The 15,813-nt window shown below is 41.6% G+C and overlaps 1 protein-coding gene across 1 annotated transcript in view; it reads left to right on the forward strand.

The window, feature by feature from the left end:
• The first annotated feature begins 2,424 nt into the window (after nucleotides 1-2,424).
• Nucleotides 2,425-15,813, forward strand: part of IRAK2 (interleukin 1 receptor associated kinase 2) — a 79,023-nt gene continuing 65,634 nt past the window's right edge. The window contains exons 1-3 of the mRNA XM_006758261.2: nucleotides 2,425-2,987; nucleotides 4,849-7,368; nucleotides 11,067-11,350. Coding sequence (XP_006758324.2) covers nucleotides 11,257-11,350 — 94 coding nt within the window. The 5' untranslated portion in view covers nucleotides 2,425-2,987; nucleotides 4,849-7,368; nucleotides 11,067-11,256. The remainder of the gene's footprint in view (nucleotides 2,988-4,848; nucleotides 7,369-11,066; nucleotides 11,351-15,813) is intronic.

Genomic DNA, 15,813 nt, shown 5'->3' on the forward strand with positions numbered 1-15,813 from the left:
TGGTGGTGGGTGGTGTGTACACGTGTGGTTTCAACTACGGAGAGCTTCTCAGAGAAAAAAGGGAGTCCTGCAGGGTGATGGGAGCTAGCCAACCCAAGACAGTTCTAGGCAGAGGGAACCACATGGGCTGAAGGATAAGGTATGGGATGGTGGGAGAGGAAGCCCTAAGGCGATTTTACTCCTAGGGAAGTGGGGGCCATTAAAGGTTTTCTAGCAGGGACAGGACATTGTCAGATTTACATTCTGAAAAGCTCGCTCAGGTTGGGTTGCAAAGTTGTTTGCCCGGGAAGACTGCTGCTGAGGAACCAGTTAGGAAGCTGTTGCAATAACCAAGGGGGAGATTAGGTCTTATTGCCTAAGGAGGTAGTAATCTCCCAATGACTTTCAAGAAGAAAGTAGTCCTAGGCGCCCTTCATTCTCACAACCATAGAAATAGACTCATAGATACAGAGAACAGAAGGGAGGCGAGTTGGGGGGGCTGGGTGAAAAAGTTGAAGGGGTTTAGAAGTACAAGTTGGCAGTTACAAAATAGTCACAGGGATGCAAAGTACAGCATAGGGAATATCCTATCCTATATAATAAAAGGCTAATATACAAATTGTCCTTTCCACCAGGAGTTCAAGGAGGCGTTTGACCAGGGGGCGGGGCTGGCTGGCCAACCGATTGCAGCCCCTTCTCCCAGCTGGCCCGCCGGATCAGTCCCAATTGGGGGGCGCTGGCCCGACCCCACCCGTGCACGAATTCATGCACCTGGCCTCTAGTAGTCAGTAATCTATAAATACAAAAGCCTAAGGAACTGTTACAATGGAATGACCCGTCGCTATGACACACACTGATCACCAGAGGGCAGATGCTTAACACAGGAGCTTCCCCAGCCCACAGGCCCGATCACTGATGGAGCCTGCTGGCCAACCTCCTGGTACCTCCCTGCAGCTGGCAGGCCCCAATTGCCCAATCAGGGCCAGGCCCCGGGCTTGGACAGGGAACTGGGGTAGGTGGTGGCAAACGCAGCCCATTTCCCAGGCGCCCCCCCCACCCAGGGCCAGCTCCCCGGCAGCCAATCACTTGAGTCCCTCCCCTCAGCCAGCAGGCCCCAATCAGTCCAGGCCCACGGTGGCAGCTACCCGCCTCCCCCTTGGCTGGCAGGCCCCTATCCAGCCTCCCGGTCCCTCCCCCCAGCCGGCAGGTCCTGATTGCCCGATCAGGGCTGGGCCCTGGTTTGGGACACGGAACCAGGGGATGGGTGGCAGCAGACCAGGTGAGGTGGCAGGGAAGGAAGGCGGGGGGGGAGGTGGGGAGGCGGGGAACCTGATCGGCCCTGATTGCCAGCCAGGCCTAGGGACCCCACCATGCACAAATTTTGTGCACCAGGCCTCTAGTATTGTAATAACTATGTATTGTGCCAGGTGGCTGGTATGGCTCAGATGGTTGGAGCAAGCATCTCCTGTGCACCAAAGGGTCAAGGTTCGATCCCCAGTCAGGGCATATACCCGGGTTTCAGGTTTGATCCCCTGTTGGAGTGTGTAGGAGGCAACTAATTCATGTTTCTCTCTCTCTCTCTCTCTCTCTCTCTCTCTCTCTCTCTCTCCATCTCTCCCTCCCTTCCTCTCTCTCTCAAAAAAAATCAGTAAAAACATATCCTTGGGTGAGGATTAATATATGTATAAATATATATATTACCAGGTGAGTATACTTAATGTCACTGAACTATACACTTATAAAATGGTTTAAATGGTCAATTTTATGTTATGTATATTTTACCACAACAAAAAAATGACCAGTTTATATTTCTTAAATTTTCCCATCAAATCTTCAGGTAAGTTTATATCCCAGAAACACATGCTGTATTTTTTCTGAGAGACACCTCCTCCCTCCTTAAACAGAATTAAGCCTAGAGGTTTGCCTACGCCTCTCTCTCTTCCTCTCTCTTGCATGTGATTATTTGTTTCTCATATTCAGGAGTAAATTACATAGAGTATAAATGTACAGATCTTAGGGTTTGATGTGTTTTGACAAATGTAGCAACACCTAAATCAAGTTATAGATTAAACATGTCTATCACCCCATGAAAGTACCCTCTTGCCCCTTCCCTCTCAGAGGCAACTACTCTTATGATTTTTTGTGTCATAGATTGGTTTCATCTGATCCTGCAAAATGTACACTTTCTGTCTGGCTTCTTTCTCTCAACATGGGGTTTTAGCAACTTCTTTTTTCTTTTCAATCTTCACCTGAGGAGTGAGGATATTATTCCATTGATTTTTCTAGAGAAAATGGGAGGGAATAGGAGGGGGAGAGAGAAACATGGATGTGAGAGACAAATCAATTGGTTGCCTCCCACATGCTTCTGATGGGGGTGAGGGGTGGAGGGTGAGTGAGAGGGGGTTCCGAGAGGATTAGGGGTGGGCTGAGGATCAGACCTGTAATCCAGGTATGTGCCCTTGACTGGAATAGAATCCTCAACCCTCTGGTGCGCAGGCTAATGCTCTACCACTGAGCCACACCGGCCAGGACTGCATCTTCTTGTTTTTGAGAAACACAGATTTGAGGAGTCAGTGACCTCCGCTCTTTTAGTTTGCAGTGTTGTGATTTGCTTTTCCTCCATGGCAGAAGATAGGGATAGGATTGGAGCCTCGTACATGCCCTTCTATTTACTGGCCCTTTTGCCTTGAGCAAGTCACTTACTTGGCTTTTTCAGACCTATTTCCTCATCGGTAAATGCATCTATTGTAGGATTGAGTAAGCTAATACTGTATTATGATATTTTGCATGACACTTAAGCAGAATGGCAAGTATTTCATTGTCAGTCCAGGATGATGAAGGAAATGGGTGTGTGCCTACTTAACAGCTTCTGCTTGTAATTACAGGGCACCTTTGGCTCTTCCGCGATGCTGGGACATATGATGGGCTTCTGGTTAACCAAACGGAACTATTTGTGCCATCTCTCAATGTTGATGGACAGCCGATTTTTGCCAACATCACACTACCAGGTACTGTTGTGCCATCTTACTTTTTTCCCCCCCATCTTACTTTTTAAAAAGATAAGGCTGTTACAAGTAGGGGAAAGGCCACTTACAGGAGTCAAGCCCTTACTGATTTTCGTCTGATGCTCAACCAGGTATTCAGCCTTTCTGTATCTTATTCTCCACCACATTTAAAATGGAAGTAATGTGTTTGTAGGCTCTGTATTGAGCAAAGGTGTTGTGATGTTTCGAAAGTTCTTTGAGACAGGCCGGTGTGGCTCAGAAATTGACCTATGAAACACGAGGTCATGGTTTGGTTCCCAACCAGGGAACATGCTTGGATTGTGGGCTTGATCCCCAGTAGGGGATGTGCAGGAGGCAGCTGATCAGTGATCCTCCCTCATCATTGATGTTTCAGTCTCTCTCTCCCTCTCTCTTCTCTGAAATCAATAAAAAATATATATTTAGAAAAGCTCTTTGGGCCCTGGCCAGTGTGGCTCAGTTGGTTGGGCATCATCCTGTGCACCCAAAGGTTGCTCCTTCGATTGCCAGTCAGGGCAAATGCTGGGTTTCAGGTTCCATCCCCAGGAGGGGGTATGAGGAGACAGCCAGTCTATGTTTTGCTATCGCATCGATGTTTCTCTCTTCCTCTCTCTCTAAAAAAATTAAAATATCTTTGGGCTTGTCAGAGTTGGGCTAAATTAAAATATCTGATTGTAGACTTATTAATGCATTTTGTTACTCTGGTCTTGGAGCAGAATTATGCCTTGGAGTTTCAGAAGAACAAAGTATAGGGGATTGATATTATGGCTTGTTTATATGACTTCTAGTATTGTATTTTTAAATGTAATCTAACCCAGTCAAGCTCAGTGCCAGTCAGGGGTTTAAAAAAGATAACTGAATTGAACATTAACCCACAGTGATTAAGTTGAACCTGCTGGTGTGGCTCAGTGGTTGAGCATCATCCTGTGAACCAGGAGGTCACCATTCAATTCCCAGTCAGGCCACATGCCCCGGTTGTGGGCTTGATCCCCATTAGGGGATGTGCAGGAGGTAGCCAATCAATGATTCTCTCTCATTGATGTTTCTAGCTCTCTCTCCCTCTCCCTTCCTCTCTCTAAAATCAATAAAAATATATTTAAAAAAAAAAGAAACTGATGTTCTTATGGAATTTAAAAAACACATCATACTAAGTATTTGCATCTTTATAAGGTTCAAGCTAATATATAGATTCTGTTTTTAAAAAATGGGTATACAAAAATGATCATTGATAAATGGAGTACCCTTAGAGAGTAAGTAAAATCAGATTTTAGTTACCCCAAATTCAGTTATATACTGTTTTGATTACTTATTGCTGTGTGACAACTACCCCAAAACTAACAACAACCATTTGATTTGTTCATAATTCTGCAGTCTGGACTGAGTTCAGCTAGGTGGTTATTCTGCTCATGGGTGGTCATTGGTGTGTCTGTCTTCTCCTGGCATGTTGGCTGAGGGCTAGTCTTCTCTCCCATGTAGTCTCAGTGCCTATCCCTCTTTGTATGGCCTCTCCTGCAGGGTAACTCAGGGCTTCTGAGAGGGTAAAAGTTGAAGTTGCTTAAGGCTTAGACCCAAAATTGTCACAGTGTCACTTCAGTTATTAAAGCACATCACAAGCCGTCCACTTTCAAGGGGAAGTTAGTAAACAAGTTTATGAATGCCATGAAATGTCGATTGGGGCCATCATATTACATTCTGACACAGTACATGTACTCACTTTTTTTTTGCCCAAAATGAGGTCCATCTGTAGTAAATGTAATTGCCATAGTTGGCAAAGGCTCTTGCTCATCCCTTGTCTGAAGGCCTACCTGAATTTTGCTGCTGAAGATTCGGTTTTCTGCCCTTACAGTGTATACCCTAAAAGAGCGATGCCTGCAGGTTGTCCGAAGCCTAGTCAAGCCTGAGAATTACAGGAGACTGGACATTGTGAGGTCACTCTACGAAGACCTGGAAGACCACCCAAATGTGAAGAAAGACCTGGAGCGGCTGACACAGGAGCATATTGAAAACCAGCGGATGGGAGAGGAGACTGAAGATTTTAACTGAAATTTGCACTCCTAAGTCTCAGCCGTTGATGGAACGGGCTAGTCGTAATCTAGATACAGGACTGGTCACTTATGCTCAGTGTCAAGGTCTCATTCTTAGAGTAAAAAATGCTCCATTGCTTAAAAGAAAGTTATCTGACTTCACTAGGTATTGTGCTGTTTAGGGGCCAATATCACAAAATGTAATGTCTGCCCTTTAGAAGTGTTTATGAAGGGAAAGTAGTTGCCTCCTTGGAAGTCAGGAAAGTGTAAGTAATTCAGTGAGAATTGTAGCATATTCTTTGATTGTAAGAAAGCAGTGGTGTCTGCTTTTAATTGCTGTGTTGTGGTTGGTGATAAGTTTGCCTCCTGCTTTGAGAAGACTGAGATGTCCTTGAGGTAGGGACAAATCTGTCTGCTCTTGGAGACCCCAGTGCCTCTCACATTATGAGCCTTCATCAGTGTTTGTTGAATGAACAAACCAGTGGATATTTTGGTAGAAAGTATTTGGAAGGTTTGCCCTTTTTTGCAGGGGGAAAATAGGGGACCTTAAAGTGTGTACAGTAAATAAATGTTTTAAAGGGAATCATTTTTATAGAAAGCACTTTTTATAATTTTATAAATTTTGTGCTTTTTTTCTGTTCACTATTGTTCCAGTGCTGTTTTATTACTGTTTCTAAACCAGGATTAGCTTTTTACAGTTACTGTGATGCTAGCTCTTTTGAAACTTGACATCTACCCAGAGATAGGAGAAAAGAGCTGTCCTCTTGTTTAATATGAAGGAGATACTACCATACTGTAAATAGGTTTCTGGCAAGTGTGGGTATTTCTGTTTCTTTTTGTAAATCCATGACATTTCTGTTTGGTTCAACATTTTCCATCCGGCAGGATATGGTGACACTTAGCACCTGGCTGGAGGAGAGGACAAAGCCCTCGCAGCTCTGGGAAGTTACTGCTCACACACAGTGGATTCAAAGAGTAGCCTGGAATGTTTTATATTTTATACTTTCTTATAGGCTGGACTTAAATTCATTCAGTACTTCTATCAGGCTTCCTTTTGTGTAACAGTTTTAAAAAAAATCAGTAGATAAATTTTTGGAAAAGACAGAAAAGTAAAAGGAAGAAAAAGGTCACTACAGATAAACTACTTAAACACAATCACTAACTTAACATTTTGAATTTTCAGCCCCTTTTAGGGCAACTTTTGGTTAGTTTGTTTTTACATAGTTGAGGTTATATTGTACATACAATTTTATATTCTTTCTCATTTAACTTAAATATCTTCTATGGCATCTTTATAAGCTCTCCATAGACATTAGTGCAATCTTTGTCTTGTAAAATAATGTTGGGAAATTTCTTTAGTTTCTGTGCTAACCTTTGAGCACAATTCCTGTGCTCCGCAGAATGAAGTGAATGAAACAAACACCCCGAAGTTCTCTCACTATACGTTGTTTCACCCAGTCTGGTTCCCCGCTTCAACATTCAGCAAAATAGTTGGCTTTTAGGCCGCTCTGAGAGAAAAGAGCCTGTTGTAGCACTCATTCAGTGAAATAGCTATAAATATCTAATTTTTTAGGTAGGGAAAAAGGAATGCTAGTACAGAAGGTCGCAATGTGAGTTCCATAGTTGGATAGGATGGGGATTTAAGGAAGTCTGCTGGTGCTGGATTAGTTCAGTGTTGGTGTTATTTTATTTTTAACCTGTCTGTGTCAAAATGAGATTTCATGTTCCAGTTGTTAAAACATGCAATTTTAGTACTGTGTTTTTTGTGTTGTCCAAGGAAGATTGAAAATCTGTAGCATGAATAATATGTTTTTTGTTTGAAGTCTTATGAATGTATTAAATGTATTAAAAGACTGTGCTGTTTCCTATTTTGAGTTTAAAAAAACTTTAATTCATTAAATGGTGCTGAGTAAAGGAAATAGGAAGGGTGTGCTTAGTGTTATTTTAACTAGGCTCTTCTCTCTTGGAGAGGCCTAAAAGCCAGTTTTTTTTTTAAAGGCTTAAGGTGGGGAGGGAGTAGCAGACACAAGCAGCTCACTTCATTCTCAGTTCCTTCTCTTTCCAACACTGTTGTTTTTTTTTAAAACCATTGTTTCTTTTAACTTTATTTTTCTCATAAATATGATATATCACTAAAAATGTTAAGCACTACTAAAAACTATTAAGAAATATACTTACGTTGGAACAAAGTTTTTTGTAGGTTTTTTGTTGTTGTTGTTTTTTTCATGAAAACAGAACCAACCGTAACAGATTCCTCACTGAAGAAGATACACAGCTCTGGCCGGGTAGCTCAGTTGGTTGTGTCCTGATAAGCCACGGTTGAAGATTACATCCCTGGTCAGGTAACATACGAGCATCAGTCAGTGAATGCATAAGTGAGTGGAACAACAAGTCGATGTTTCTCCCCTTCTTGTCTCTGTAAAATCAACTTAAAAAAATAAATAAAAAGAAGATACACAGATAGCAACTAAGCATGTGAAAAGATGCTTCACATCATGTGTTATCAGGGAAATGAAAATTGAAATGAGATCCCATAAGACACTATTAAGAAGGCCACACTTGCCCTACCCGGTTTGGCTCAGTGGATAGAGCATCAGTCTGCAGACTCAAGGGTCCCAGGCTCGATTCTGGTCAAGGGCATGTACCTTGGTTTCGGGCACATCCCCAATGGGGAGTGTGAGGAGGCAGCTGATCGATGTTTCTAACTCTCTCTCCCTTCCTCTCTGTAAAAAATCAATAAAATATTTTTTTAAAAAAAGAAAAAAAAGAAAGAAGTCGACACTCTGTGATACTGACACCACCAAATGCTGGCGAGGGTAAACATACTCTTACCATACTATTCACCAATTGTGTTCCTTAGTACTTACTCACAGGAGTTCAAAACTTAACATTGAAAACACTGCACATGGATATTTATAACAGCTTCATTCATAATTGCCAAAACTTGGAAGCAACTAAGATGTCCTTCAGTAGGTGATAGATAAATAAAATGTGGTACATCCAGACAATATATTTTTTCAAAAGTTGATTTTAGAGAAAGGGAGAGCAAGATAAACCGATTTGTTGTCCCACTTATTTATGCACTCATTCTTGTAAGTGCCCTGACGAGGGATGGAACCAGCAACCTTGGCGTATTGGTTCAATGCTCTAACCAACAGAGCTACCCAGCCAGGGCACACAATGAATTCTTCAGCACTAAAGAGACATGAGCTGTCAACCATGAAAATACATGGAGGAAAGATGCTTAATACTAAATGAAAGAAGCCAATATAAAAAAAGTCACATACTGTATAATTCCAACTATACGATATTCTGGAAAAGGCAAAATTATGATGTAAAAACATCAGTGGTTGCCAGAGTTTGAGGGGAGAGGGGAATGACTAGGCAGATCACAGGATTTTTTAGGGCAGTGAAACTATTATGTATGTTTCTATATATATGCTATATTATGCACTACACTGCATGATCTATGACATTATACATTTGTCCAAGCCCATAGAATGTTCAACACCAAGAGGGAACTCCAAACTATGGACTTTGGGTAATAATGATGTGTCATAGTAGGTTCATTAATTACAACAAATGTATCACTCTGGTAGGGAATGTTGATAATAGGGGAGACTGTGTGGGGGCAAGAGGTATATGGGAAATCCCTATTCCTCTCAATTATGTTGTAAACCTAAAACTGCTCTTTAAAAGTCTATTTAAAAAAGAAGCAAAAAACAAGATAAGTGGTTAACATTTCACCAGTGCTTATATTGAAAAGGTAATAAAAGGTCAGAGCACTGGGCTAGAAATCAGTGTGCACTGAGGATATGAAATAGGTATTAATGTTTTGCACTCTGGCCTTAGGAATACCAGTGAGAGCTTTCCAGATACTTAATACTAGACTTTTGTGTATTAGCATTCTTTTTTTTCAAAAATATATTTTTATTGATTTCAGAAAGTAAGGGAGAGGGAGAAAGAGATAGAAACATCAATGATCAGAGAGAATCATTGATTGACTGCCTCCTGCATGCCCCCTACCGGGGATCGAGCCCACAACCCCAGCATGTGCCCTTGACCAGAATTGAACCCGGGACCCTTCAGTCCACAGGCCAATGCTCTATCCACTGAGCCAAACCAACTAGGGCTGTCTTAGCATTCTTAGCACCTCAGTGCTACTCTGTGGTAGTCACGGTGCTGCCTAATACCATGTCATAGTTTCCCATTAAAGTCCAGGGTTCAATTCCTGGTCAGGGAACATGCCTGGGTTTTGGGTTCAGTTCCCAGTCAGCATGCGTACAGGAGCCAACTGGTCAATATGCTCTTTTCTATTTTAAATGAATTTGTTGTCCTTTACTCAAGGGAAAACCATCTATGTATCGGTGGAGTACAGTGCCTTACAAGCAGTGGAGCACTCTTTCAGCCATGTAGAACACCTACATGTTCCTTGCATAGACAATGTACTTAAAAAATGTTATCAGTGGCAGCTACCATTTTTTAAGTACATTGTCTATGCAAGGAACATGTAGGTGTTCTACATGGCTGTCAATCCACTTCACAACTATAAGCAGTAGGGATGATTAGTCCCATTTTATAGATGTGGAAAGCAAGGCTTGAGAAGTGAGATGCACTATCCAGGGTCACAAAGCCTGTTGGTTACAGACCTGGAACTTGGCCTTAGGACTTCTCATTTTCATTTCAGTTTCCTTCTTCTGTAGCCATCCTCCATTGCTGGTGTTTACAGCTGCCAAGTGGTACTCTTAGTTGTTTATCTGCCCTCGATGATGTTGCCTAAGCTCTTGAAACCTGTTTACTTCTGTGTAAAAATGGAATAATAGTATTTGTAGTATAGGCTTATGAGAATTATATAAAATAATTTAGGCAAAGCACACTATAAAGTTGTAGTGTTATTATAGTAGTTATTTTATTAAAGAGGTCGTTTGTAGCCAGTGGTCAGATTGCTAGGTTTCAAGTCTCAGCTCTGCCTCTTAGTACTTGTATGAGTTTAAACAAGTTATTTAACCTCTCTGTGCCTCAGTTTCCTCATCTGTAGAATGGGGATAATAACACTTGCCTACCTCATGGAGTCATTGTGAGGGATAAGTGAAATAACCCAGGTGAAGTCTGTTCAATAAATTCTAGTCATTATTAATTTAAGTTCTCCTTATACCCTATTTGAACATTCAATTTGCCTCACAGTCCCTCTTACCATATTCCTCCGATAATATTGATCACATTCAAAGATAATGAATATGAAAAAAAGATAATGAATATGCAATTAGCCACCCCACTCCCTTTCATCATACTCTACTTTTGTTCTCTAACATTACCTATCATCTATAATGCTGTTATTATTTTGCATTTAAAAATTTTAAATTAAATCTTTATTGTTGAAAGTATTACATATGTCCCCCTTCCTCCCCTATTTATTTTGCATTTTTATTGCTTACTGTCTGTCTCTCTCCCTGGCAGGGATTTTGTTCAGAGGTATCCCCAGCATCTAGAACAGTGCCTGGCACATAGTAGCTGCTCAAATAAAAATTAGCCATTATTGTGATAAAGTCTATCTTGACTAGTCCTCCCCATAGTAGCTCTGAATTCCTAATTTCCCTTAGTCAACTTCCCTTTTGCTTTTTGGCAGTAGCACTTATTATGTTTTAACAAACCATGTAACATACTTATTCAGTATGTTGATTAGTTATTGCTGTTTCCTCCTCGTCACCCTCATCTAGAGTGTAAGTACCGTGAAAGCAAGGACTTTTTTTTATTGATTGATTTCAGAGAGAAGAAGGGAGAGGGAGAGAGAGAGAGAGAAACATCAACGATGAGAGAGAATCATTGACCCACACCTGCCAGACTTTTATAGGCTTTCTCTACTTACACATCCCCAACACCTAGAAGAATTCCTGAATTATATGTGGCAGAGCGCCACAAGCACAGGCAGTAAAGTCAGGTCTCCTAGGACTGACGCGGAATTCTCGGATGGCCTTAACCGTGTCTCCACTCTGGGCCTCAGTTTCCCCTCCCAGCTCTTACCCTTTTGGTTTCCCAGCAGCTCCGGTCCAGCCGCCTGCCGGCGCCGCGCCCCACATCGCCGCTGGAGGGCAGTGGTGTCCAGCGCTGGCTCCGCCCACCCCCGGGAGGCGGGGCGAGGTGGGACGCCCAGCCCCGGAGTAAAGAAGCCGAGTGCCTCGGCGTTGCGTTCAGTCTCCCGGGAGCTCTCCGCCGGCACTTTCGGTCCCGCCATGTCCTGCTACATCTACCAGCTGCCCTCCTGGGTGCTGGACGACTTGTGCCGCAACATGGACACGCTCAGCGAGTGGGACTGGAATCATTTCGGTGAGTGGGCCCCTAGCGACCCCGCGCGGGCGGCCTGGAAGCCCCCTCCTGGCCTTTTTGGTGGGTCCTGATCCGCAGGGCTCTGCGTGCTGCCATCTGGACCCACGTCTCGCTGAGTGCCCGCAGGCAGGCCACTGACCCCTCTCTGGACCCAGTGGGATCATCTGGAAGGCGCTTTGTGATCTTTCAGGTTCCCTGCTGTCACTCAGTCCTTCGCTAAGTAATGACCGCCGACTGTGCTCTTTACGGCCAGGCGTGTAAGAGCTGTGAGCAGTTACTGTAAGTGACCAGTGTGCCCGGCTCTGATGTAAGCACGTGACAGGGGTTATCTGCTTTAGTCCTACAGCCTGTGAAGTGCGTATTTCTCTTCCCCCCTTTTACAGAGGAGGAAATGGACTTAGAAAGGTAGAGTCGCTTGCCAGGGACCATGGCCTTGCTAAGTGGCAGAATGGTGTTTGAATGCCGTGTCAGGCCCCAACAGGACATTGTATCTCCTTGGTGTGTTTTGTTTCTTTGTGCCTGATGATTGGCTGCGAGCACTCGGCATCCAGGGGGAGGCTGGGCTTGTGGTCCTCAGGTTCCCAAGCAGAGGTCTTGCAATTCAGCTGGTGATTTTGGGTGAGTTGCTTAACTTCTCTGAGCCTCAGCTTCTTAATCTGTAAACTGGAGGTTGTGAGGAACGAAAAAAATTTTAATTGATTTTAGAGAAGGAAAGGAGGGGAGGGAGGGAAGAAGGGGGAGAGAGAGAGAGAGATTTGTTGTTCCACTTATGTATGCATTCTTTGGTTGCTTCTTGTATGTGCCCTGACCTGAGATCTAACCGGAAATCTTGGTGTAAAGGAATGACACTCTAAACAACTGAGCTACCCAGCCAGGGCCAAGGAATAAAAATTGTCTAAAAAGCACCTGACACCTGAGTGTCAGAAATGCTAGAGATTCTTGTAATAATAAAGAAGTGTTAACAATGATCATCTTAGTTTTATGTTTTAATCAGTGTAACTCATGCCACTTTATTTTTAAAATAATACCTATCTGTTCTTTAAAATTTAGATTATAACATATGCCCTTTATACAAGAGTATATAATATATATGTACAGTTGAAAGAAATGAACATGTGTGTGTTACTCATCCAGTTTGAGCAAATAATATATATTTTAACCTAGTGGTTCTCAAACATGGGTGATGTTGCCCCCTAGGAACATCTGCCAATGTCTGAGACATTTTTGGTTGATAGAACTTGGGAAATGCAGTGGGTAGAGGCCAGGTATGTTGCTAAACATCCTGCAGTGCACAGGACAGCCTGTACATAAGAATGATCCGGCCGGCTCTGCCAGTGTGGTCCAGTTGGTTGGGTGTCATCTGTGCAAGGAAAGGTTGCTGGTTTGATTCCGGTCATTGTGGGCTCGATCCCTGGTAGCAGCAGGCAGCAGATAGATGTTCCACTCTCACATCAATGTTTCTCTCTCTCTCTCTCTCTCTCTCTCTCTCTCTCTCTCTCTCGTTAATTTTTTAAAAATCTTTAAAAGATAAAGAATTTTCTAGCCCAAAGTGTCAATAATGCTGAGTTTCAGAAACTGTTTTAAACCAGTAACAAAAATAATAAATGTTTGTTGCAAAATACAGTGGGAAACTGAGTTCAAATTCCACCACTCAGGGATACCCATTTTTAATATTGGATACCAATAATAATGAAACAACAACAACAGCAGCTAACTTTTATTGGCTTCTTACCATGTACCACCAGAATGGTAGGTATTTTATGCAGTTTAGCCCTCTTTCTAAACATATTTATTTATGTGTATACATTTTTCAAAAATCATGTCATTTTGAAAATTGTAATAGCCTGCTTTTTAACTTAAAATACCTTACAATTATTTCTCTTTGCCAAGCAATATTCTTTAGCAGCATGGATTTTTTTCAGTGTTTATTTTTATTAATTATTTTTAATGGATGGAAGTAACACATGCACAAAGTTAAATGATGTAAATAATACACCTGTGATAGAAGAAGGTAAATATCTTTCCACTTCCTGGTCCTCACCTTCCCTGTTCTCCCTAGAGACAGTCAGTGGTACCTTGTCAGGGCAACTATGAGAATGTCTGTTGCTACCTGATTTTCTTTGCTTGGATGCTCTGTAATTTAGCGGCTTTGAATGTTTCCCGGGCAATGGACAAGCTTTGTGTAAGAGACTCCCTCTAGTTTTTTCCATGTTGTGAATTGTGAATGCCAGAACAACTTCTGTTTTCTAGGACACTCATTTAGAAGGCACTTATACTACTAATAAAATTGAAATGCTGCCGAAGCCGGTTTGGCTCAGTGGATAGAGCGTCAGCCTGCGGACTGAAAGGTCCCAGGTTCGATTCCGGCCAAGGGCATGTACCTGGGTTGCAGGCACATCCCCAGTAGGAGATGTGCAGGAGGCAGCTGATCGATGTTTCTCTCTCATCGATGTTTCTAACTCTCTATCTCTCTCCCTTCCTCTCTGTAAAAAATCAATAAAATATATTTTTTTTAAAAATTGAAATGCTATAGAGAAGGTTAGTATGGCCCTTCTGCAAGGATGCCACTCAAACTCGTGAAGCAATCAATATTTAAAAGAAAAACATAGTGTACAGTTCATTTTTAATTTCTCCTGGACAATACTGTAAATATAAAACGTAAAGATGACTTTAGATGGTTTCAATCATATAAGTTCTAATCCTGTATTAGTTTTTTTCAAATGTCACTTATCAGGCATAGTTCTGAAATGCTGATAAGTAAGCGGTATCTGGATTTCTGAATATTCATAATTGTATTACCCAAGGATGGAAGTGTTGAAGTTTAATTTCTAGCCCGAGATTTTAGAATAAAATCCCTTCAGCACTTGATTGAAGTAACAAAAAATATTTCCAAAAAGTTTTACTGTGAAGAATACTTCTCACAGATGTATTTTCAGTTTCAGCCCAATAGTTAAAACATGTTTTTTAAAATAACTGTATAAGTACAGTAAAAAATGTAAGAAAGGTCCATTTTGTAATTTTTTTTTTTCATTTTGTAATCTTAATTAAAATGAGAGTCCTACAGTTGGATTTTGCATCTGATATCTGTTTGGAGTTCAGAGCCATTGTGTTTAAAAATACTACATGTAACATGGAAAAGGTGCTTTTTCCTTTTAATTCCTTTGATCGATAATGGCTTTTTTTTTCAAATTGGCTAAAGGATCAAAATGAAACCTTGTTAATATGAATCAGTTACTGAACTTGTTACTTATTTTTGTTATACATGTTAATGTAATAAATATCAATGTGGGAGATAATAGTAAAAAAAAATAAAGTGTACAGTTCAGTGGCATTTAGTATTTGCAGAGTTGTACATCCCTCTCCACAATCAATCTTAGAACATTTTAATTACCCTCAATAGAAACCCTGTACCCCTTCATTGTCTCCCCCACATTCCCACACCCCTGTTCTTCCCCCTGCTTTAGGCATTGTTTAATCTGGACATTTACATATTGTAATCATACAATATGTGGTTCTCTGTGAATGACTTTTTTCCTTTAGCGTGTTTTCAAGGTGCATCATGTTGTAGCATGATCAGTGCTTAATTTCTTTTTATTGTTGAATTATATTCCATGGTACGGATATACTGCATTTTATCTCCCCAGTTATCAGTTGACGGACATTTGGGTTCTTTCCACTTTTTGACTATTGTGAATAATGCTCCTGTGCACATTAATGTGCAAGTTTTTGTGTGGACATGTTTTCATTTCCCTTGGGTAGATATCTTGGGAGTGGAATTACTGAGTCATAGGGTAACTCTACGTTTAACATTTTGAGGAACTACCAGATTTTTCCAAAGTGACTGTACCATCTTACATACCCACCACCAGTGTATGAGGGTTAGTTTCTTCATATCTTCACCAACACTTGTTATTGTCTTTTTTATTCTAGCCATTGGAGCGGGTGTGATGTGGTATGTTATTGTGGTTTGATTTGTATTTCCCTAATGACTAAGAAGTGGAGCATCTTTCATGTGCATATTGGCCCTTTGAACATCCTCTTTGGGCCTCTAATTCTTTAGACCCTGGAGATACCAGAATTGCTCAAAGTCCTAATAGGCTTCTCATTGTGGTTTAGAATATAATCCAAACTCATCACTAGACCTGCCCAGTCTGACACAATCTGACCCCACTGATTCTGACCTCTCCTCTCCTACCCTCTTGCTCAACCTGCTCCAATCACACTGGCCTCCTTGGTCCAGACTCAGGGCCTTTGCACTTGCTGTGTCCTCTGCCTAGGACAGTGATGGCGAACCTATGACACGTGTCTCAGAGGTGACACGCGAACTCATTTTTTTGGTTGATTTTTCTTTGTTAAATGGCATTTAAATATATAAAATAAATATCAAAAATATAAGTCTTTGTTTTACTATGGTTGCAAATATCAAAAAATTTCTATATGTGACACGGCACCAGAGTTAAGTT

Source organism: Myotis davidii, unplaced genomic scaffold, assembly GCF_000327345.1.
Source record: "Myotis davidii unplaced genomic scaffold, ASM32734v1 scaffold73, whole genome shotgun sequence".
NCBI lineage: Eukaryota > Metazoa > Chordata > Mammalia > Chiroptera > Vespertilionidae > Myotis > Myotis davidii.